This window comes from Microtus oregoni, unplaced genomic scaffold (assembly GCF_018167655.1).
Source record: "Microtus oregoni isolate MIOR12 unplaced genomic scaffold, Mior012 000003F_ref0000135, whole genome shotgun sequence".
NCBI classification, from domain to species: Eukaryota; Metazoa; Chordata; class Mammalia; order Rodentia; family Cricetidae; genus Microtus; species Microtus oregoni.
The window spans coordinates 69,797,015-69,822,601 of record NW_024543062.1 but is presented as its reverse complement, the minus strand read 5'-3'; the positions used below and the strand labels follow the sequence as shown (position 1 = coordinate 69,822,601).

The window sequence follows — 25,587 nt, the reverse complement described above, 5'->3', positions numbered from 1 at the left end:
GAGTTATGGTCAAGTCCTGACTGGAGTGTACTGTGAGGCTTGATCATCTCAGACAGTATCTTGAGTCTGTTCTGGATGTAGAACTCAGACATCTGGGCCATCTGTTCCTCCCGGAGATTTCTCAGGTGGTCTTCCTTGATCAAACCTGATTTTTCTTAACTCAGAATGAATGAAGTCAAGGCATTTTCAAAATACCTATTTTGGATTAGTTTAGCAGCATTTATTAACAAATATCTTTCAGTAGCTGTTGCTCCTTCCTTAGCATTCAAACAATTCAAAGAGAGCATAATAATATACAGTATCAAGATTCTCTGTGTGTTTTCCATCTTTATGTGGCTTTATTTTAACTTCTATTTCTTTTATTTTTACTTTTGACTTTTGGCTTTTTGAGACAGGTTCTCTGGGTATCTTTGTCCTGGAATTCTCTCAGTAAACCAAGCTATCCTTGAATCCACAGAGATCCACTTGCCTCTGCCTCCCAAGTGCTGGAATTAAAGGTGTGTACTACTACACCCAACTACTCTCTATTTTTCTTTTTAATTTTAAGGACTTCAACCTTTTTCTTTTTCTCTCCCAATCCAGGATATATTTTTAAGACACAGTAAACCATTTAGAGCTTTTATTATTTGAATCTCTCTTTACTGTATATCTCTCTTTTTCTGACTATACAAGTCTTTAAATTACCAAGCAATATGGGTAGAATTAAAGCCATGGCTTCCACAGCTGGATCCAGCCCATTCCTTAGATTTCTGTGATTCCTGCCTCATGGCAGAGGTACTGGCTGTAGCCATGTTTATTGCCACAACTCTACGGCGTTTCAAGGTCCCTGACAGCAAGCAAGCTGCAACAGTGCACTCACAGACCACACTCAAATGCTCCATAGTCAGATGGCCTGCCTGAAAGAGTCAGAGTTTGCCCTGGCAGGACTGCCCAGAAAGCTGGCATTTTAAAATAGCACAGTACTTTTTCTGCTATGGCTGAAAACCAAAAAGCATGCAGTCAGCTTTTTATCAACACTATTTAAGTGTTTTTTTGGCAGGACCTCTTAAAGGAGCTGCAAGGCTTTAAAGCTAAATCTGAGTCAGGAAGCCTCATTTAAATGAGAGTGCTTGCTTGCCTCTAGCAAGCAGAGCAGACCCGAGAAATTGCTGCTACCAAGAATCCATGCTTTACTCTATTCTTTTCTTCCCAGAATTTCTTCCTAAGCTCTGTCAGGCTTTATGTCGATGCAGTTGTTCACATGGGCACCATTTTGTAACATGAGGGCCTGCTAGTTGGGGTTTCTGTCCTGCTCAGTTCCCACAGCCAGCAAGTCCCAAAGAAAATCACACAGAGGTCTCCATAAGATTATAAAATGATTGATTCATTAGCTCAAGTTTCTTTTTTTTTCTTTTTTTTTTTGCAAAAAGAAGAACAAAAAAACATAAACAAAAAACAAGTTTCCACCTCCTCCCAGGCTCCCATTTCCCTTCCCCTCCTCCCACCCTTCTCCCCCTCCTCCCACCCTTCTCCCGCTCCTCCCACCCTTCTCCCGCTCCCCCCACTCCTCTCCCCCTCCCTCTCCAGTCCCACAGAGCAGTCCGGGTTCCCTGCCCTGTGTTAAGTCCTAGATCCTCCCCCCTCCGTCCATATCTAGGAAGGTGAACATCCAAACTGGCTAGGCTCCCACAAAGCCAGCACATTAAGTAGGATCAAAACCCCCTGCCATTGTCCTTGGTGTCTCATCAGCCCTCATTGTTCGCCATGTTCAGAGAGTCCAGTTTTATCCCATGCTTTTTCGGTCACAGTCCTTGTTAGCTGTTATAGCTTATTCTTATCTATGTTAGCCACATGGCTCAGTACCTTTTTCAGTAGAGCAGGTCACATCCTGCGTCTTTGGTGGTCTGGGCAAGAGTGGGAAGAATGGGCTTTCTCCTTCCTAGAATTCTCCTGTTCTCATCATCCTGCCTCTAGTTCCTGTCTGTTAGACCCACCTAAACTTTCTGCCTGGACAATCAGTATTTATTTAAAACATGATTAACAGAATACAGATAATTCTCCCACGCCACTATTTTGTTTTTACTTTGGGACTCATTCTTGCATTGTAGACTATCAGCCCATTTCCCTTTTCAATGGTTGAAAATACCCTATAGTTTTAAATATAGTAAAGGATTTTTGACCAGCTGCCTTTTAAAAGATCTGCCTTACATATCAAATCTTTTGCTCCTAGATATAAAGGTAAAGTTTTAGGTGAAGATATATCCATGTTTTAAATCTCAGAATATGTGATAACATTATAATGTATATTTGACACTATCAGTTAAGGTCCATTTTACAAAGTCTCCCTCTAGAAATTCATCACAAATATCTTGATATTGGAAAGAAAGAAATATTTCCAGGTAGGTCCAATTTTGGCACTTTAGGACTACGGTTAATGAAGGTTTTCTAAGAATGATTAGTTCATCTTGTCTTACTTGTGAGAAAGCTAACCAGTCCTATTTTCAAGAACTATTCAATGTAACTTAAATAATAATGTGATTTAAGATGCTTACTGCTTTCTTAATTTTTATTCTTCATTTACTTTACTTTTATAGGATTTATTTAAAGAAAAAAACAGCCGGGTGGTGGTGGCGCACGCCTTTAATCCCAGCACTCGGGAGGCAGAGGCAGGCGGATCTCTGTGAGTTCGAGACCAGCCTGGTCTACAAGAGCTAGTTCCAGGACAGGCTCCAAAACCACAGAGAAACCCTGTCTCGAAAAACCAAAAAAAAAAAAAAAAAAAGAAAAAAACAATTAAATTGTTCCCATGTAATATTCATGTATATTAAATCATAATTAGCAAGCATTTTTGGATTTTATTACTGTAAAACAATAAAAACCTTTGGTATAATACAGTAAATGTACCTGTTTCAAATTTAACTAATCTACTTTTCTAAATTTTTTGTTATATATAAACTACAAAATACAGGACTTTATCTCATAAAATGCTATTCTATTTCCCTAAAACTAAATAGATCTACACTTGTCTATTTATTTACAGTATATGATAAATATAGGGGAAAATGAGCAGAGAAACTATTTTTAAAATAAAGTTTTTTGAAACTTAACTGAGGAGGTAAATGCTAATAGCGATGTACTTTTCATTCAGTAACCATTTCACGAAAATGATTTCTTGTTGGTCTTCCAAGGGTGTTTTTATACAGTATGTAATTGCAGTATTTAATTATACAGTATTTAATTTAATTATTTACATTAACCTGGGACTACTTTTGCTCTCATGGGACTTTCTCAGTTTGGCCGTTGATACTGATAAATAAAATCTTCCATTTTCTTTTGCATTAGAGTCTTGTGATAGGCCTGTATTTGAGAATGCTGTGATTAAAAACAATAGCACATGGTTTAAACTCAATGACAAATTAGACTATGAATGCCATGTTGGATACGAAAACAGACATAAAGATACCAAAGGCTCCATAATATGTAATTATGATGGATGGTCTGATAGACCCTCATGTTATGGTAAGTACTATTGTCTCTGAATTGTTTTTACAAAACAAAAATAAATATTTATGTGTTACTTAAAAAAGTAAACTTTCTAGAATCTTTCTTTTGATTTAATGTAAACTGGGAGAAAGGACATTTTTCAGGACTAAATATAATCATATTTGACTTTATTATTTCATTAAATTCATTTATTTATCCTGTACATGCACAGTGAGTGCATGTGAATATCTATGGAGGTGTGCACACCACGTTACACATGAAGATGTCAGAGAACTTGTGAGTCAGCTCTCTCTTTTCATCATATAAATCCTAGGAAGTGAACTCCTGTCACCATGTTTGGAGGCAAGCTCTCTCACTGACTGAGTGATATTAGTGTCCTGATAATCTTTATTTAAATTTATGTATTCATCAGGGTTAGATAGCATACACTTGTGATTCTTATGACCCTGGAACAAGAGGTTTTAAGTTTGAGGACATGTTGGGTTATGTACTGAGTCCCTGTTTCCATAAACAAACAAACAAAATATATTAAATTAATTATGCCATTGTATGATATATATATTAAGTATCTCTGATTAAAGTATAATTGTTTCATTATCATAAAGCCATAGTTATTTAAACTGATTAAAGTATAATTGTTTCATTATCATAAAGCCTAGTTATTTAAACTAGGTCTCCATTATCAAAATTACAATTTGATGTATGAAACATTGTCATGCAAATTTAAAGAGTGGAAAGAAAAGAGATGAACAATTTGGAAGAGAAAAAAATTCAAAGCGAAAGGAAAAGGAATTGACTCAGGACAAAGGACCAACTCTGGATAGAGAGGAGACAGACAAGGCACATAGGAAAAGGGCTGTATAAATATACTGGGGTACCTCATATTAGGATTGTAGGGCCTGAGGAACACTAAAGGAAGAACCCAGACTCAAATAGTATGCAAGAACAAAGAGCATTTATTGATATTTCAACATGCATGTGGGGTCCTTAACCTGTACAAAATGGCGATGATCCTGAATGAAGCTTGCTGGCTCCTTTTAAACACAGATAGAGGAGTTTCAGTGCTGGTTAGGTTATCTCAAACATAATTGGTTAAGAAAGCAGAAGTTACATTAGTGCATTTTTAAATGATGGAGATTATATCTTTGGACATACTTGGGTAAGTTTCAAGAGGGTTGCAGGAACAATCCTTGCGACATTATGGGCTGATTCAGGCCTATGATCTCTCCATTATGCCTAAATATATTTTGTTGATAAATGGCCCTTTTTTGGAAGAGACACCTGTTTGCCCCTCTCAAAGAACTAGGATCTAAATTCAGTTGTAAAAGTAGGAAAGTATAAATTCTTCAGGATAAGTTGTTTAATTTGACTTGGGTTTGTTAATTATGTGAGCAAAAGAGGACATTTGTTCATTGGACTTCAATACTTTAATAGCTGGACCTTGGTAGTCAACCTCAAGAGGAGGAAGTGTGATCAAATAAGAGAATAGAACTTGATGGGTTGTTTAGGAATGCAATCCAATGGTTTTAAAGCCTAGGCAGAGGGAATGGGCAGAAGCGCAAGACTTACTAGAACCATGTTTGCCATGCCCGGATGGCCAGAATCCCTTCAGAATGGATAGCAGCAGAAATTTAGAAATTTGATTTGCAGTATCAAGGGTCAACTCAAATGTAAATTAAAAAGAATGTCTACACCTGACAAGATGGTACACACCCATAATTCCAGAGCTTGGAGGTTGAAGTATGAGCATCTTGAATTTGAGATAAGTCTGGGAGACGTATGAAGATCTATCATTAACAAAAAGAATAAAATATCCCCTCAATTAAAAGAAATTAAGCTAAACAAATGGTAACCATTAATTTCTCTCTGATTGTAAGCAGTTCAAGATCAAGAAATCGGGGCTTTCTACAATATAATTCTAAAATAGAATGCAAAGGTAGGGAAATTAGTTCTTTGGGACAACACTTGAATAATTCACAGGCCTAGCATTGATCTAAGCATTACAAAACTAAAATTAAAAAGGAACTATGAAATTATAAATGTGGCAAAAGTTTTCCCATGGAGATGATAAATAGGCATCTACTCACCTGTCCCAGATAAGGAGTGCATGACAGATCATACAGAGATACAACCAAGGCCCAACTTGATGACCAATGAGTTTTATTGGAGTTATTAAAGTATGGATGAAGAGTTATTGAAGTATGGGTGAAGTATGGGAGGAGAGCAAAGAAAATATATAGCTCAATGAAAACAATTTAAAGAATAAAGAATAGAAACAGCTCAAAGATAATTGCATCACCAAGGCCCACCCAGCATGGGTAACTTCTCACAGAAGCTTGGAAATTAGAGTGCAATGCACAGCCTGCAGGCAGTTCAACAGGTTGAAGAAAGGTTTTTCCAAGTGACTCAGTTGATTTAAGCTTCTTTTTGGGAGCTGGGCTTGTTTTTGCTTCTTCTAGGCAGCTGATATTGTCATAAAGTCTTCTATTTAGAATCTATACTTGTCTGAGTATCTTCTTTGCAGCTTGCCTCTTCTGAGAATGACTCATCAACTGCTTGTTTACTTGGGAGTAAGGGGCCTACTGAATCTTGTCACTTTCAGGGACTTCTTCATGCTATTTATGTAGTAATAGGAGCGGCGGGCTACGTTCCCTGGCACCCGGCCACCCGCACGGCTAGCTTTACCCAAAATAATTACACGGAAACTGTATTCTTTTAAACACTGCTTGGCCCATTAGTTTTAACCTCGTATTGGCTAGCTTTTACAAATTGATCTAACCCATTTCTAAAAATCTGTGTAGCCCACGAGGTGGCTTACCAGGGAAGATCTTAACCTGCGTCTGTCTGGAGTGGGAGAATCATGGCGACTCCCTGATTCAGCTTCTTTCTCCCAGCATTCTGTTCTGTTTTCTCTGCCTACCTAAGGGTTGGCCTATCAAATGGGCCTAGGCAGTTTCTTTATTAATTAACCAATGAAAGCAAGAGATTAAAAAGAAATCACTCCCACATCATATTTAGAGTTCTTTACCTTCCTGCTAAAGGACCTTCCCTACAGGATGGGATATTTTAATCTTGAATGAACTGTCATACAGTAAATTCCCATCGATATTTTACAGGCCTGGTGCCAAATCCCTGGTAACTAGTAACTAAATAAAAATCCTATTCTTATTAAAATTAATTGTTATGGCGAATATCTGAGTGGCCCCTGACTTTTAATAACTGTGAGTCTTGTAAAGGGTGATTTTTCCCGCTGAATCTAAAAAAACTCAATATTAAAACAAAGGAATTATTTTGGAAGTATTACTAGATGCTCTAATATTTGTCCTTCTTGTGTGTTCTATCACCAGTCCCATTGTGAAGTTTTGGTTATTTGTTTTAGATAATTGCTTTTAAAGCTTGCTTTTCATTTCTGTGGCTAATTGTATATTAACACTTGACTCTTGAAAGTAGAAATTATCTTTTATGTATAACCCTACTTTAAAAATTGCAGTCTTTAATTTTGTAAATTAGAAGGACTTCAAATAAGAAAAAATGTTTATTTCTTATAACAGTTAACAATGTCAACAATTTTAAAACAATTAACTATAATGGAGAAGGTTACACATTCTTAATTTGAGTCAGAATGATTAAGGGTTAGTTATGAGAATTGAAATTACAGCAAAATAACTTAGTGTGTTGTAAATATTTAAATGCTCAACTAATATTATGGTTTTGTACAAGTTTCTTCTGTTTTTTTATTTTAAAAAATACTAGTTTTATTGTCCTAACTTCAAATATATTAGAATTATTTTGCCTGATCTATTTTCTCAAGTATATTAATCTGAAATAATTTTTTTAAAAAATGTTACAAATATGCTGTATAGTATTAATTTCAAATATGAAAGAATGATTTTGCAAGATAAGAATAGGGTATTTGTGAACTTAACAGTAATAATTCTCTTCAGCAATTTAGTTCCAGTAAAAATAAGTTAATTTTATTATTCAATTCTATAACAAATATATTATATCACCATAAATTTCTCAGACTTCCATGTAAATTTAGGGGCTATATAAAATGTAATATGCAGCATTCTTCAAAAGGAAGAGGGTTACTGATGTTTCCCTGCAAATGTACATGAGAGAGATAAAACTACTTCTTGATTAAATATGTTCTCTAACTTCTTACTTTTCAAGAAAGAGAATGCAGAGTTCCCTTTTTAGACCAATACTTGCTTGTCAATCCCAAGAAAGAAAAATATAAAGTTGGAGATTTGTTGAGCTTTTCTTGCCAACAAGGACAGAGAGTTGGACCAGATTCAGTTCAATGTTACCACTTTGGATGGTCCCCTAGTTTCCCAACATGTAAAGGTCAGTATCTGTTTTACATTTGGTGAATGAAAATCAGAGGTTTAGTTTCCATCTCCCCATATCTCCCATTCTTACATTGCATCTACAAACTTAAGCATATCCATTGACAACCATGACAAAGCTGTATGTTGTATGGCTAATATATAATCACTTACTGATAAGGTTAATCCTGAACTTAAAATATGTTATCAATGTGTGTAAACATGTAGACATGATGGCTTAGAGTACAAAGATATCTCTCATCTTGTCTGTTGTTCTGATCATTTTCCAACATAAGCATTTCCTCACATTGCATAGAGAATGTCTAAATTGTATGAAAGCAGAGTTTAATTAATTCAACAGCACTTATTAAAAAATTAAAATACATTAATTAGATGCTTTCTACAGTGCCAATATTTTTAACAAATAGATAACTGTGTTTAAAAAATATTGAGTGTGAAAATCACTATAACTGACAAAGCTAAAATTGCTACCTGTTTTCATGCAATTTCAAGGGATCAGGTTTATCAAACATTGTACCACCTTCAATATGCTTTCAATGCTATTTCAATAGACATGTTACAAGTGTGAAATGTGTGTTTAATGTATATAATATTGATTTAATAAAATGTTATTAAAAGTGATATGATGAACAAATTCTTATTAGATTTTTCTTTAACTAGATTTTTAGACTGCAAGATTGACATTTTCATTTATATGTACACAATATTCTACAGTAGATCAAGTGAGAACATGTGATCAACCTCCTGAACTCTTCAATGGGGAATTCAATGGAACAAAGAAAGAACAATACAGCCATGGTGAAGTGGTGGAATATGATTGCAAGCCTAGATTTCTACTGAAGGGACCCAATAAAATCCAGTGCATGGATGGAAACTGGACAACCTTGCCAACATGTGTTGGTAATAAAAATGCTACTACTTAGACACTGTTTTGTTTCTCATGTGATATCTTAATCTCAACATTTGTGAAAAATCTATCTACAGAGGAGGAGAGAACATGTTCAGACATTCCTCAGCTTGAGCATGGCTTTGTCCAATTTTCTGTTTCTCCCTACTATCATGGAGATTCAGTGGTATTCAGCTGCAAGGAAACATTTACGATGATTGGACATGGGTCAGTTTCATGCCTTAGTGGAAGGTGGACCCAGCTTCCTCAGTGTGTTGGTAAGGTCATGTAACTCGATTTGAACCTTCATAAAGTTTAATATTTTTGGCCATAATATTTCCATATATATTTTTAGTTAGAAAACTTCTTAGAACAATCTAGTCCTAAGTAATATTTATCCAAACATTCATTGTTTATAATTTAATATGTGTCTACAGATGAATGGAAATTATTAATGTAATCTGCAGATGGTTGTTTAACTTAAGTTAAATCTAGTTGTTAGTTATAAATTTTTATCTGAGTAAAATGTAAATAATAATAAGAAGAAAATATAAAAATATTACAAAATATAATTTCTGTTATCATATGGCACTCTCCTTCCATATCATGTAAAACTAAGAAATCAAGTGTGTAAAGCACCCATTTCCTACTCTCCCATAGCAAAGTTTCTTCTCCCAGAACTTTTATGTTTCTAGCTGTTCTACAAGTTGCAAACTGAAGTCAGTTTGATTAGGGATGGGCTGTTGGTCCTCTCATTGGCTATAGAACTGAGCTCTACCTAAAAGACTGGGGTTAGGTTGGCAACATTATCTCATGGGCGACTTCACTCTTTAATAACTACCAACACTGTTTTTTTAATGAGTAACTAAAAGCATCTTGATGCTTACATTTACTTTTCTGAGAAACTGAAGTTTTTCTTAGAGTGTTCTTGATTAATTACTTCAGAATATCCTTGATACCCAATATTTACTCTTCATTATAATTTTAAGAGTTGGTTAATTTTTATAGCTAGAGAAACCTGGAGCTCCTTATGAAAAGGTACTTATAACTATGTTGTTTAGTGATATGTTCTGCATACACAGAAGATTGACCAATTCAAAAGCTCAAATTTGAAAAGCACATTTTTTTCAAATCTCTACCATCATGACTTTAAAACACTAATTACATGAGTGTTTTAAAACTATTTAAGAAATAAATTCATATAGAGTAAAAGTCAGACTATCAAAAATGAAAACAAATCTTCATTCTGTTACAGATTTATATTTTATTATTTATTCAGATTTCTGAGGTTTTGTTCTGATGTTTAGTCTCCCTATAGTGACCTTCATATGACCCCTCTAAGTTATCAGCTGCAACATTAAAATTACAGCACAAACATTTTTATTATGCCATTATACATTGTCTTCTCCATGTCTGTACCTTTCTCTTTACAAATACGAGACTCTTATGAAACAAATCAATCACAGAGTCACCATGCCCCCATGACTATTGATATTCCTTCACTTACCTTTACAGCTTTTTTGTCTTCATGTGAACCAATCTTAAAGAAAGGACTATTTCTTGCATGCCTTAAGTTTTTGAAGCACTCTAGTCAATATTTAAACATTGTTATAAAGGAAGTTTATAGAACTTTGGCTAACAACTGACTTTTATTTACTCTATTCACACACATTGCACTCTTCATTTCAAATTATTAACAAATGTTATCCAGGACCTATACTGAAATTTTGTCAAATAATAAAGGACTCTCATCTTCAGTTGGTAATTATAGCACATAACATATTAAAAAGTGTATATATCAACCTTTCTTAAGTCATAACACAATCAGTTTTATTCTTATGACATTATATTATAGGATTATCTAGCATAGGAAATGACTTCTTATCAACTTTTATGAAGGGAATATAAAGGAGAGAGATGGTGAATACAAGCATGTAAGATCTTATACAAATCTGGCTCTCAAACAATTGTTTTGTACACAATATATCTTAGATATTCGTTTTAGAGAATAGATCTATCAAAAAGGAAATTCAAACTAGCAAACCTCTTACAATCTATCCACTCATGTTTTTATTTTAATATATTTAACATTATGGACTAAAATTAGGAGAAGGGGAAATCAGAAAATATAAACATTTCAAAGCTTTCAAGTAGGGGACCAAAGCTGGTCACATCATAATCACTTCCTATGTAGACAATGATTTCCTTTGCTGTTGCAATTGCCTAATATCTATATCCTTTCACGAAACACTGTCTCTGAGATGTGCAGGACTTGACATGAGGTCTAGTTCTAACACCATAGGCCAATCTGTTGATAACCTTAGCAATTTATTTGGCAGAACTTATGAGTATAAATAATAGTTCCATGTGTATATTGAATGCTCTGTAGCTATTTTAATATGCCAGATATTTCACTTCTTGTAATTGATTTTAATTTTTCCTGCAATTATTTTCACATAGCAAAAGATAAACTTGAGAACTGTAAAGAACCATACTCAATTAATATGGAAGTGTTTCCCTCCAATAAGAATGAATTTAATCATAATGTTAGCGTGAGATACAGATGTAAAGGAAATCAGGACTATAAACAGTCTATCTGCATCAATGGAAGATGGGAGCCTGAACCAACCTGTACAAGTAAGTTCTTGTTTGCACTGTCTTCTAGTAGTTATTCTAATCTTTCATTACCTGTAATAATAGTAGCTTTATGTTCTTAAAACACAGTAATTATTCTTCAGAATTATACTTCAGAATCCTGAATCTTTATCATTTCCGCCTCTCCCTCTTCCACTCAAAAATATACTGTGTCCCCTGTACTTCCTTCCCAATTCATGACCTCTTCTCCACATATAAACACATATGTATATGCAATATATATGGAAATATATACCCTACACAAACAACTTGTATATATAAATTCAGCCTGATGAGTTCATTTATTGTTTTTCATATGGATATGTAACTAGGACTAAGAATTTGAGATTGGATAAAGTATTTTTGGGGGGTCACACATCCCTGGAGAGAATTGATTCTCCTCTTCTAGACAGACATTAATTGCCTGTAGGTCTTCACCTTAGGCAATACTTCTCAATCCTCCTAATGCTATGACGCTTTAATATAGTTGCTCATCTTGTGTTAAACCCTAACCATAAACTATTTTTCATGGCTACTCCATAACTCTAATATTGATGCAGTTATGAATCATAATGTAAATATCTGTGTTTTCTGAATATCTTAAGCAACCATGAAAAGGGTCATTAGACCCCTAAGGGATTGTGCCCCAAAGGTTGAGAACCTCTGATGTAAGGGTAGGGCTTTGTAAGATTTCTTGCATATCCATGTTGACATGCCAAGTGGTATTGGCATAATGCACATCATGTTTAAGTGTCCATGCTTTTGAAATTTTATAGGTCCAGCTACCATGTCATATATGAAGGAAGACACTGTATTATAACAACATCCTGGAAAAATACTTTTCAATATATAAAATGGTTTAGAAATTGCTATCACCTTTTTAGTGACCTGTAGTTTAAAACAGACAAGTGAACTTAATCATGAATTTACCTCCTTATATTAATGGTCCCTTACTCTCAGAGTTCCATTACATCTAATTATTTTATCACAGTAAATGTGATGTGCCCTTCCTATGCCTATGTTGAATCATCATGCACTTCTGTATGGTTATGTGTACTATCAATATAATAATTAATTTTTTTCTAGTAACAATAAATCTGACATATGATACCTCCAATTTCAAATAAATAGGCAAGAGTTGATTGCACTATTTTTGCTTCCCTATTTGTATTTATCACTGTTATTTTGGATGCCTGTCTCACTCAATATCTTAAACTATTTCTTAAAGTCTAAAATTTACTGAAAGTATGTCCATGCCAGTTGAAAATCAAAACTATTGCACACATTTAATATACATGCCATTCTGTAGTTGCCTCTGTTATTTATCATGTTTGATTTCATTTAGATTATAGTATGAAGTAAGGTAGTAATTGTTTTTCTTTCCTGCACAGCCAGCTATTTGCTTAAAGAATGTGGAAAAATATATTTACTATACAAATGTTCATTTATTTTTAATCCTTTCATCCACTCTACTTAAGCAGAGATCAAAAGAAGATTATTAATAATCACTAATAAAGCACATTGTCACATTATGAATCTGCAAGATGAATCTGAAATATCTTGATTTTGGAGTGATTTAGACAAAACTTTTTAAGTGGGTGTTAATGTCAGTACTAACTGCTCATTATCCTAGATGCTTACCAACAGTTTTCACATCTCTAATCAGTTCACAATAAATAGGATGTCCAGAAAGTTGAAATTTTGAATAACATGCTCTGAAACATTTGTGAAAATACTCAATACCCTCATTGACTAAAAGTCAATGCCAAATTGTTTATCAAAGTGTAATGATTAATAATACTTATTGTTTACTTGACAAAAGTGACTTAAGAAAAACAGCTCTGAGCATGACTGAGAGAGAGAACATTTCTAGTTTGGGTAAACTCAGGTTGGGAGATTCATGATAAAGGTAGGTGGCATCATTTTATGATCAGGGGTCTTGGATAAATAGAAGGAAAAAGAAGCCAAACATCTGCACTAATTCTGTGCCCGTCCTGACAATAGATGCCGTATGACTAGCTGCTCCACACCTGGGCTGCCATAACTGCACTACATGATGAGCTAAGCCAAGCCCTTCCTTCCTTCCTTTCTAAAATTGTTTTTGACAGACATTTTGTCACAGCCATTAGAAAATCCACTAGTAAATCACTAGTAAAAAGTCACAAACTAAATATAAGTATCACTTTCTTCAGTACCCTCTCTCGGGACTTTTAATCTAATCCAAAATATTAATTCATAGATTTTAGAATTTCCATGTAACCTCAATTTATAATATTTCATCTTATAATTCATTTAAAATAACATAAATTGACATAAGTTTAACAAAATTCTGCAAAACTGCTTTATAAAGGAGTGAATGACAATGATAACCATTCAGCGGAAGACAAGAATAGTTACTAATTGCTAGACCAGATGAAAAACATAAAATATACATAATTATTATGTGGTCATAATTAATTTGCTATTTAATAAAATTCTTGCTTCAATAATTTAAGATACTATCTTTGTTAAGAACTCTGATTTTAAATATTTTTTAGGAGTAGAGAAAAAATCCTGCCCTCCTCCACCACAGATTCCAAATGCCCAAGTGATGGAAACCACAGTGAAATACTGGGATGGAGAAAAAGTATCTGTTCTTTGTCAAGACAATTACTTAACACAGGACACAGAAGAGATGGTGTGCAGAAATGGAACATGGCAGTCATTACCACTCTGCATTGGTCAGTAGCTGTGGCTTATTTTATAACATTCTTTCTTAAAATACTGAAGAGAACTAAAGTGAAGGGGGAGGATATTAAAATACTAAGGTTTAACATAAAAACTGTGGAGACATAATCCACACAGTTTGTTTTTATTTTCCAGTGTAAAATTTTTGTCTATACTTCACTATTACATTTCTGTTCTTCAAATAGTGAAAAGTCCATGTTCTCAGCCCCCTGAAATAGACCATGGAAAAATTAAATTACTCAGATCACCAGAAGAAAGGAGAGACACAGCTGAGTCCAGCAGTTATGAACACGGCACTACACTTAGCTATGTTTGTGATGATGGATTTAGGATGGCTGAAGAGCACGGGGTAACCTGCCACCTGGGAAAGTGGAGTGCTCCACCTCGTTGTGTCGGTGAGAACAGCATGAAAATTCAATTCTGAATTTAGAACAAGTCTTTACTAATAATCTACTCTCATCAAAACCAGAAGAAAGAATTATTTAGTTTGGCACACATAATTGTTCATATATTTTACCATAAATTTCTATTTGTATAATTCAAACAATCCTGCTTGTGTTAATTGTATTGTTTTGAAATCTACTTTTATTCTTTCATTTCTCTTTTTAAATATGATGCATAGTCTACTGACTTCACCTGCTCATGTGAGTTTTAGTGTGGTTGAAGTTGAAGGTGGACTGGGGATGCACTGTTCACCTCTTCTCTGATGGCACATCTTCCTTCTTAACATTTCCCTCTGTACACATAGAACTGACATACAAAAGCGAGTTTCTGAATTAGTGCAATGTAGAATCATCTCACTCTTTTCCTCTCACTGTGTTATTTTTAGGACTTCCTTGTGGACCTCCACCTTCAATCCGTCATGGTATTGTGTCTAATGAACTAGACAGTTACCAACATGGAGAAGAGGTGACATACATTTGTTCTGAAGGCTTTGGAATTGACGGACCAGCATTTATTAAATGTATAGGAGGAAAGTGGCCCCATCCACCAGATTGCAAAAGTATAGTTTTGTTTTCATTCTTTGCATAATAGATTATCTAATTCAACCTAACCATCCCTTCATATATTATACATCCAACAATTTCCTAAAGGCAAAACCAGAAATATTCTTTTTCTTTCAGGAACTTATTGTGACAGTCCACCCATGTTTGAAAATGCCATACTCATAGGTCCGAAAAAAATATCATATAAACCAGGTGAACGAGTGACATTCAAATGTGCACGTTTTTATCATATGAATGGATCCAACATTGTGACATGTGTTAATCGCACGTGGATTGGAAAGTTGGTATGCAAAGGTAGTTTGATGCACTTTCAATATGTTTTTATTATAGCTTTAGAAGACTGATAGAAATGTCTAGCAAAATGTAAAGTGGCATCCAAATTAATCTCTTCAGGAGATAAATGTTCACTTTTAGGGATTGGAACTTTTTCTCAGGAAAAGCAGAGCACAGGATGGGTTGAATGTATAGAACTGCAATGAGAGAGAAGAAAATTAAAGCTATATGTGACTAACATAGCAATGAATTTCTGGATCATGATTTTGTAAAGCAATGGAATATTCAGATTAACATCCCCCAATCAAAAAAAAAAAAACAAAAATTACCATATGTTTCTGGGAAACTATTATAAGATATTACAAAGAATAGTCATTGACCACTCATGTTGTACAAAAACAGGGCATAACAGACCTGTTGTTTCAAAGACACCAAGAGCCCTACCTTTAAAATGGTAGACAAACCTGTATGGGTTGAGCAATGGCCTTTTCACAACAGTGATACTGTATTCTTTAGAGCAGCTGGTAAAAAGACAACTAAATATTCAACACATTGAAAAATCAACCAGTCATTCATAATCTTCTATATTTGTTGTTAAAATTATATCTAGAAATTTGGGAATGGGAACAGATCTAAGAGATATTAATAAGGTGATTCAGCTGATGGATTCACTATAGTCTGTAATTTTTTTCCTTCTTTGTTGCCTAATGAATGGCCTCTTATAGTTACTGATTTAAAAGATTGTTTCTTCACTATACATTAATAAAACATGACAGAGAAAAATATGCCTTCACAGTGCCTACTTACAATAATTCTAGGCCTGCTAAGAGATATCTATGGAAGATTATCCAAGAGGAAATGTTAAATAGTCCCAAATGTTAAATAGTTAAATGCCAATAGTTTGTATGGCAGCTGTTGGAATGTATCCATATGCAATTTTTTCAATCTATAGTTTACCATTACATGTGCAACATTTTATTTTCTAACTCAAATGAAGGTACTTTAGAAAGAGTGTTTGAAAAAGTAAAGAAAAATTTGTCATGTTGGGAATTACAAATTATTCCTGAAAAAAAAATACAAAGTAGAGATCCTATTAATTATTTAGGCTATAAAATAGGATTACTAAAAGTTAGAACCCAAAAGCACAAATTAGGAGAGATCAATTGCAGACTCTTAATGGCTTCCAAATATCGCTAAGAGACATTTTCAATCTATGGCTGACTACTGTGATAAATACTAATGAACTGACTAATTTAGACAAAGCCTTAGATAGTGACAAGGTCTTAAATTTTCTCAGGAAATTATTAGCTGAAGCTGACAGAGAATTGGCTTTGGTAGAATAGAAATGACAGAAGGCATATGTGTATTGTGTGTATCTAAATCTTAACCATATTCTGGTCATAGTATTTTTTAAATATTCCCCTACAGGAATTTTAATGCAAAAAGAAGATATTATCTTAGAATGGATCCTTTTACTACATAAACCAAATAAAAAGTTTAAAACTTATATGGAAATGATCTCTAAGTTAAATCTAAAAGGAAAATTGAGACTTTGTCAATTAACAGAAATAGACCAAGCAGAAATTGTAGTACCTTGTAATAGTAATTAAATTGACAAACTATGTACAGAAAGTGAACCCTGGCAATGAGATTGTTGTAATTTTTGTTGAGATTAACAACAATATTCTAAAAGCAAGAGAATTCAACTATAAAGAGAACTAACTGGATCCTTCCTCACATTGTACAGGATATCCCAATAACTGAAAACTCTACATTCTATACTGACACAAATAAGTCAGGAAATAGAGCTACATATCATAAAATTTAAGTAAAGTGGATTAAAGTCCATATGATTCTGTTCAAAGAACAGAATTAAATCCTATTTTCATGGTACTAAGGGATTTTGAAGAACCTCTAAACATAGTTAGTAATTTACAATACATGGAAAGGATTGTTTTGCATATTGAAAACATTGAATTTATACCAAATGATACAGAATTGATTTTATTATTTATTCAGTTACAAGATACAATCAGTATTAGGGATCATCCCATATATATATATATATATATATATATATATATATATATATATATATATTCTGATTCCATAAGGGCCTGCCAGGTTCACAAGCACAAGGTATTGCAGAAATTGATCAATTATTGACTTAAAATAATATTGAAATGCAGGTTAGCACTTAGCCATCTATTACAATTTGTTTTTTTTTTGTTTTTGTTTTTTTGTTTTTCGAGACAGGGTTTCTCTGTGGCTTTGGAGCCTGTCCTGGAACTAGCTCTGTAGACCAGGCTGGTCTCGAACTCACAGAGATCCGCCTGCCTCTGCCTCCCGAGTGCTGGGATTAAAGGCGTGCGCCACCATCGCCCGGCTCATCTATTACAATTTGAACCTGTAATCACATTAGGTATGTTTTCAAGGCCAAACCAATGAATTTTAAATAGACAGGTGATCTTCAAACACTTCAAAGATATACAAAATATGGCATTTAAAATGTTTTAAAAAAATAGATTTTTTTTATAACAATGAGGCATATCTTCTCTGGCAGCTCCAATCTATTTCAGAGATGATTATGGGCATTGAGGGAACTCCTCATGAAGTTTACTTTCTTGTGACAAAGTAAGCCCCTGTGCAATGAAATGTCCCTCTCTCCAATGTTGACTGTGTACTGGCCTAATAAGACATGCAGGACACAGAAGACAGTGACTGCCAAGCCTTTTTAAGACAAGGGTGACAGCCCCTCAGAATATTCTACTTCATAGATAAGTCTGTCAGATATGTTAGGCCTGTAGGCCAAAGATAGATGCTCCAACAGTATAGAGAAAATTTGGGAGACTGTCCAGGCAACCAGAAGTGTCTGGCCTTTCTCACATTTTTTGGAATTCACTTGCTTGCACTTTCTGCTTACTCAGTTAATATTATTTCCTTCTTAGGTCTCTGAGGTAGTTGAAGACTGGGTTGTTATAGTTACAGTTTTTGTTGTTTATGAGACTCAGAAAAGAAATTCACTAAAGAAATATAAAGTATATAAGGTTGAGAGATATCCAAAGATAGATTTTGACAGTAATGTAAGTCATGATAAAATGTAAATTACATACAAGACTTTGGACTCATCAAGAGAGACTAGTTAATGAAGTATTTTCTCTGAATTGGTCAAATACAAATGGACTAGACATTGCTGATGTACCTATTGTCTGTATATAGTGAATATCATTATTGTAATTATTATATATAGTTTTTCTTCTAATAATTATAGATATTTTTATTTTAGACAAAAGTGGAAATATAGTGATATTTTATTTGTGTTTTAATAAATAAAGTTTGCCTGAAGATTGGAGTGCAAATACAAGTCAAACAGTGGTAACACACACCTTTAATCCCAGCAGCCAAACTAGTTAACCATGGGGACTAGGCAGTGGTTGTGCACACTTTTCATATCAGCACTAGAGAGAAATATAAGGTAGAATATGATAGACCTTGCTCTATTTTCACTCTGAAGCTTTTGTAGAGGTAAGAGCCTTCTAGTGTTTGGATGTTTTGCTTTTCTGATCTTCAGCTAAACTCCAATATTTGTTTCCAGGTTTTTATTATTCAGACCAATTTGAATTTGAGCTACAGTTTTGTTTGCTTTTATAAGACTATTATTTGGTTCCACAGTACTATTAGATCCCTGGCTATCTAGTCTCAGGTTTTGGTCACCCAGGCAGTGTCAGATATGGGTTTTATCTCATGGAAGACCCCATAATTAATATTAGATATTTCTTGGTCAATCCAACAAACAAGGTATCTCCATTTTCCTATTGTACATTGCAGACAGAGTATCATTATCGATCAAGGGTTTGTGGCTGGGTTGGTGTATATATTTCCACTTTGGTAGTATGTCCAACCTGTAGGACAGAAGGAGCTATATGTAGGTACAAGCTTGATTTTGTTATGTTCAGTGAGTTGTGAAGCCTTGCCTCCAGTTTAGGTGAAAAGACTTAGACTTGACAACATCCCAGATGCTTTGAACATTCTCATGTAACCTCTTTGAGTACTAATTCAACTGGATGTAATCCAATCCTGGTACTGGAAACTTCATTTGATGACAGGAGTTGTCCACTGGCATTTTGTCTCCCCACAGTTTTGTTTATTTTATATGGATTGCCTTCATATATGTACGTATTTTAGGATTTAGTTTCTACTGTATAATATATCTATAATAGCCCTCAAATGATACCTAGTTTTATTTGTTGTTCTCTGTATTCTGTTCCTTGTCTGCCCTTCTCCATTCATAACTTTATACACTATTTCACCGGATACTCCAGGTCTTTTGCTCTACACATAATCTCCCTTGTTCTATGGTTTGTAGTTTATCTTTCATTGACTTAACAGCTAGTATCCAAATAAGCAAATATATACATGTATGTCTCTCTGGGTCTGCATTTCCTCACTCAAATGATTCTTTTCTAGTTTCACCATTTTACTATGTGTTTGCTGAATTCTTTTTTGTGTATGTGTGTGTGTTTGTATGTTTGTAAATGTACCACATATTCTTTTTTTATTGATGTACCACATATTCTTTATCTATTTATTGGTTAAGAAATGCATTTGGAATCTTATGTGTTGATTGAATAATCAAGATGAAAAAACAGCTAATGATACTTTCTTTTTCTCTTAAGACAATTCCTGTGAGAATCCACCACGTGTGGGAAATGCTACTATAGTAACAAGGGCCATGACTAAATATCCATCTGGTGAGAGAGTACGTTATGAATGTAATAGACCTTATCAACTAGTTGGGGAAGTAGAAGTAATGTGTAAAAATGGGATTTGGACAGAACCACCAAAATGCAAAGGTAGGCCATCATATTTCCCAATGCTTGCTTTCTATCTTTTTTTCTCTCTTTCTTCCTTTCTTTCTTTCTTTCTTTCTTCCTTCCTTCCTTCCTTTCTTTCTTTCTTTTTTGTTTTTTTGAGACAGGGATTCCCTGTGCCAATAGAGTCTGTTCTAGAACTTGGTTGGTTTTGAACTCACAGAGATCCACCTGCCTTTGCCTCCTGAGTGCTGGGAGTAAAGGCAGGTGCCGCCACCACCTGTCCCCAATGCTCATGTAATAATGTAGTTTTGTTATTGTATATTAGTGAAGATAAAGTGAAGTAATTTTCAAGGGAAGCATTTTTCTAACTTTTCTGTTTTCTTTTAATAATGAAAATAGATTCTTCACTTATACAATACATCACTACTGCAATTACATCCTTCCTACAAACCTCCCTTTCCTAATATATTTACTCTACTCCAGATCCACTCCCTCAAGTTTTCACTTCAGAAAAGAACAGGCCCTCAAGAGACAATAACCAAATAGGACAAAACAAGATACAATAGACAAGTCAAAACTACTCATATACAGGCTGTACAAGGTAACTCAATAGGTGGAAAAGAGTCCCAAGAGCAGGCAAAATAGTTAGAGATACAACCACCAGCACTGGTAAAGTCCTAAGAAAACACCAAGCTAACAGCCATAAAATATATGCAGAGCACCTGCTGTACCCATGAATGCTCTGTGTTTGCTGCTTCAGTCTCTGTGAGCTCTTGTGAGCCCTGCTTAGTTTTCTCAATGGACCATACTCTCCTGGTGTCCTTCATTCCCTCTTACTCCTACTTCTGTAGGGTCCCCAAACTCCAAGGGAAAGATCCAATAGAGACCTGCAATTTAAACCAATAAAAGTGTGGCTGTGGGCCTCTGCACCCACTCCCATCTGTTCTTGGAAGAAGCCTCTCTAATGATAACTGGTCAAAGAACTGATGCTCTTTCCCTGGGCTGTCTAGTCACTGGTTCCTGGTGATTTAAGTAGTGTGTTACAGATGTTCCCTAGAGATAGATTAGTCATTAAATGAAAAGCTCACAACCAAAATGATAAGAAATATAAAGAAAATGATACTGATAAAATTTTAATTCTTGTGGTGAATTTAATTAAGAATCATGATAGAAATTTTTCAATAAAAATTCTATCAGATTTTAGGAACATTGCCACTCAGGAAAAAATTATGAGTTTAAATCTTAATCCTTTCATTTATTTATTAAATATTAAATGAATATAATACATTTATTTGATGTTAGATAAAAAATTTAAATATTTTCATTCAAATATTTGAAATTTGCAAATGAATAGTGTAATAAAATATCTTCATATAGTAAAATATAATTTTTTCATTCCCTGCCCTTGCAATCTCCTCCCAAAATAAAATAACATAAAATTTAAAAGAAAGAAAAAAAATCTCAAATTCTCAACATGGAAGCTGTAGCATGGCACAGTGAGTCACTCTGTGTACTATTTATTCCACATATTATTACTTGTAAGTGTTCATTGAAAGGAGTCATTAGTCTAGTTTGAGGCCTTTGAATTCTGCTAAACTATTGATACGGGGCCCTCATTGGAACTCTTCTTAGATATGCTGTTGTTGCCCTGTGTCATGGAGATGTGGTAGCTTTGGATCCATAGAACTGGCCCCTTCATGTGCCTCTGCAGATTATAGATGGTATGGATATTAGGGTGGGTGAACTCATAGATCAGGTTTTGAGCCTGGGTGGTAGCTGCCTTGGTCAGCCCACCAGCTTTTCTTCATCTTCACCCCCAGGGAGAGCTCTCCACCCTGCCCTGGTTAGCTCACCAAATGCAGGAGGGAACAAGGGGCAGGGCTCATTCTCCTTTCCTTGCTCCCTCCAGCTGACTCAGTCACACCTGCAACATCAGGACCATCCCTACTGTGCTGCCCAGGCAGGATACAGGGATAAATAAATATACAGCTGTTGAGGAGCAGGGCCAGCTTCCCAATCTCAAGACCCATGGGGTTGGTTCCCCTGCCTGCCACATATGATGATGGGCAAAAAGCAATGGGATTTCTTTAGTTCTTACATTTTGAATTCAAAGTTTGGGCATTCTCTAGGAGTACTTGTTGAGACTTAGTTTTATAAAAATAAAAATTTCTCAAATTACCTCTATTAGTCACTTACTATTGAATATGAACTCTGTATTCTTAATGCATAAATTTACATCATATCTATAGAGAAACTTTGACTGCCTAGTCCACCATTCAGATCATTTGCATGCGAAACAAGTGCTAGTATTGTTGCTATATCTGCTCTTTTGTCAGTTTGTGTTTTTTTTTCTCTGATTATCAGTCTTATTTCTCCTTTCTTACTTTTGTTTTGGAAGAATGGTTCTCAAGAATTTTCTTTTGGCATGCATCTTTTCTTGGTTTTGAGTACACAATTTGAGAATGCTATCTCTAATTATTTCCTAACCACCTGTTACCAAAGTCACTCTAGGTAATTATGTGCTTGCCTGTGGTGATATTTGGTATGCAATAATAAATAAAGCTTGCCTGAAGATCAGAGTACAAAGCTAGCCACACTAGTTAGCCATAGAGGCCAGGCAGTGGTGGCACACAACTTTAATCCCAGCACTTGGGAAATGGAAACAGACAGATTTCTGTGAGTTTAAGACACCCTGGGATACACGAGATTGATTCAGTCTAAAAGAGAAACAGAGCTCATGCCTTTGGTCCCAAATCTTGGTATCACATGCCTTTAATCCCAGCCCTAGGGAGGTAGGGACAAGAGTAATTTGTCCATGCAAAGAGAGGGCTATAGGGCCAGAGGAGACAGGTACTCAGGGCATTCAGCATGAAGATTCATAGGAACAGGATTGCCCCTTTTGTCTGAAAATTCAGTAGAGGTAAAAATTATTGGCTGTCTCCTATACTTCTCTGATCTTTAACATTAACCTAATATCTGACTCCAGGTTTTTATTATTAAGACCAATTGGATTTTGTGCTACATTTTGTCCTCCTTTACTGATGCAGATATTTTATATTCCAAAGAAAAACTAGAAATTGTTCTTATTTAAAATCTCTTTGTGTTTCACATTTTTCATGTTTTACCTAAAGATTTTTTTTAGGATTTACTGTTATATATCTTGAGCACCATTCTGAAAAGGTAGGTTTCATCTCAAACATAAACATAATATTATGAGCAGAAAAATTATCTAGTTTTTTACCAATTACTTTTTTTCTTAAGATTTGTTATTTTTGAGATGAATTCTGCTACTTCTTTTTATGAGGAACTCTCTATTAGAAATAAATCCTCTTTATTTTCTTTTATCTGATGTCTTCATTGATGTCAAATTTATTTATTCACAAGGCTAACACCATGGGACATAGAATTCAAGACTGATACTCAATTTTTTTCACCTCCTATAGACTCCATGGTGGTAGACATGAAGTTAATTTCTTTTGGATTTTGATCCACTGTGGCAGTAATTTTATAAGGCTGTTTTTCAAGACTTCTTTAAGCAGTTTCAATACATGAATCTGCATGGATTTTTTGGTACTTGTATAGTTTGAGTTTTATCAGCTCTAAAACACGTGCATGCTGCCTTATGGCCAATTTTTTTTCATTTCCTTCCACACTAAAATATTTTGTTTGGATCTTTACCACTTGTTTTTATTCTAAATAGTATTGGTGTTCAGTTCAGTTTCATGATGCTCCTGTTGAGAACTTCCTCAACAGACAATATCAGTACTTGATTTCAGTCCTTCCCTGTGGCCTCAGCAGGACAATTAACAGTTCAGAAGGGAAACAAATATCACACAACATCGTGCAGTTAATTAAATCCTGAATCTCTTGACTAGAATTATCAATGTCTTCTCTCTTCCTATGTTGTTTATTAAACATATATCCAAGAATTCCTGTTGTAACTAGCAAAAGTATAACATACAAATGCCTATAATTACCTCACCTCTATCAGGGACCAAGTATAACTTATTTACCTTCTGTAACTTTAAAAGCTTTAAATTCCTGTCGATAAATATCTTTCTAAAACTGTTAATTAATATTAGGAATATATAGAGCAATAAATAGTCCAGTGTCTTAAAAGAAAGAAACCCTTCCTGTCAACATTGGCATCTGTATGTTTAGAAGCTGTTTAAAACATTTACTAGCACTGGAAGTCTTTAGAATAGACAAACTTACTCAAGTTCAGTAAGTGCTTTAAATGAGTACAAAGGAAGAATTTGTAACTCTAAGTTTATACAAGTGAAATTTCTCCAAGCAATTATCCCTGTAGCCAGATATCACTAAAGTCTTGTTTAGCACTATACTTTCATTTCTTCTATTTAAATCTGTACTATGATTTCATCTCTCAGACAATCAAATGTTGTGTTCTTAGATCCAAAAGAAAAATGTGGGCCTCCTCCACCTATTAAGAATGGAGACATCATTTCCTTCAGATTACAAGTATATGATCCATCTTCTTCAGTTGAATATCGGTGCCAGTCCGAGTACATACCTCAGGGTGACACGAAAATAACATGCAGAAATGGAGAGTGGTCTAAGCCACCAAAATGTTTAAGTAAGTACCTTGTTCTTATAAATCACAGGAGATTCAGTTTCATGATACAGATATTTTTCTGTTAATAAAGAATATTCACAGATTAAAAGTATTCTTTTGCTTAGTGCTTCACTGACAAATATCAGCATGTGAGGAAAATAAGACTATTAGATTCTTTTTTATATAAAGACAGTTGACAAATACAATTATGCAAGTTATTTTTATTGAGTTCTACTAAAATGTATTGATGTCCATAAATCTTGGTGCCAGCATATTTCCATACCTGTTGTCTCAGTTGATGTTCTGTTGCTTTAAAAAGACACCATGACCCTAGCAACTCAAAGAAAACTCATTTTATTGATCTTTCAGTTTCAGAAGCTTCGTTCATTATCATCATGTGTGAGGGCAGAGAGCATGGTGCCACACAGGCAGACATGGAGGCAGGAAAATAGCTGGCTCTGAAGGCAGTAGGAAGCTCTAGACACTGGCCTGGCTTGGGCTTTTGAAATCTTAAAGTCTATCCCCAGAAACACACTTCTAACATGGCTAGCCTACTCCAACAAAACTACAGCTCCAAACCTTTTCAGTCAGCACCACTCCATGATAAATATAGAAGCCTATGGAGTCTGCCTTACTTAGGGTTTATATTGCTGTGATGAAACACCATGACCAAAGACAAGTTGGAGAGAAGGGGGTTGTATTTGTATCTCACTTCCATATTGCTGCTCATTATCAAAGGAAGTCAGCATAGGAACTCAAGCAGGACAGCATTCTGGAGGCAAAAGCTGATGCAGAGGTTGTGAAGGGGTGCTGCTTACTGGCATACTCAACCTGGTTTCTT

General features: G+C 34.7%; 1 protein-coding gene across 1 annotated transcript in view; it reads left to right on the top strand.

Annotated features, from left to right (window-relative positions):
• LOC121445492 (complement factor H-like) overlaps window positions 1-25,587 on the top strand; it is a 79,766-nt gene that overhangs the window by 46,939 nt on the left and 7,240 nt on the right. Inside the window, exons 11-21 of the mRNA XM_041647634.1 lie at window positions 3,322-3,498; window positions 7,657-7,830; window positions 8,547-8,732; window positions 8,817-8,996; window positions 11,179-11,355; window positions 13,890-14,072; window positions 14,265-14,474; window positions 14,909-15,082; window positions 15,204-15,380; window positions 20,036-20,212; window positions 24,585-24,767. Coding sequence (XP_041503568.1) covers window positions 3,322-3,498; window positions 7,657-7,830; window positions 8,547-8,732; window positions 8,817-8,996; window positions 11,179-11,355; window positions 13,890-14,072; window positions 14,265-14,474; window positions 14,909-15,082; window positions 15,204-15,380; window positions 20,036-20,212; window positions 24,585-24,767 — 1,998 coding nt within the window. The remainder of the gene's footprint in view (window positions 1-3,321; window positions 3,499-7,656; window positions 7,831-8,546; window positions 8,733-8,816; window positions 8,997-11,178; window positions 11,356-13,889; window positions 14,073-14,264; window positions 14,475-14,908; window positions 15,083-15,203; window positions 15,381-20,035; window positions 20,213-24,584; window positions 24,768-25,587) is intronic.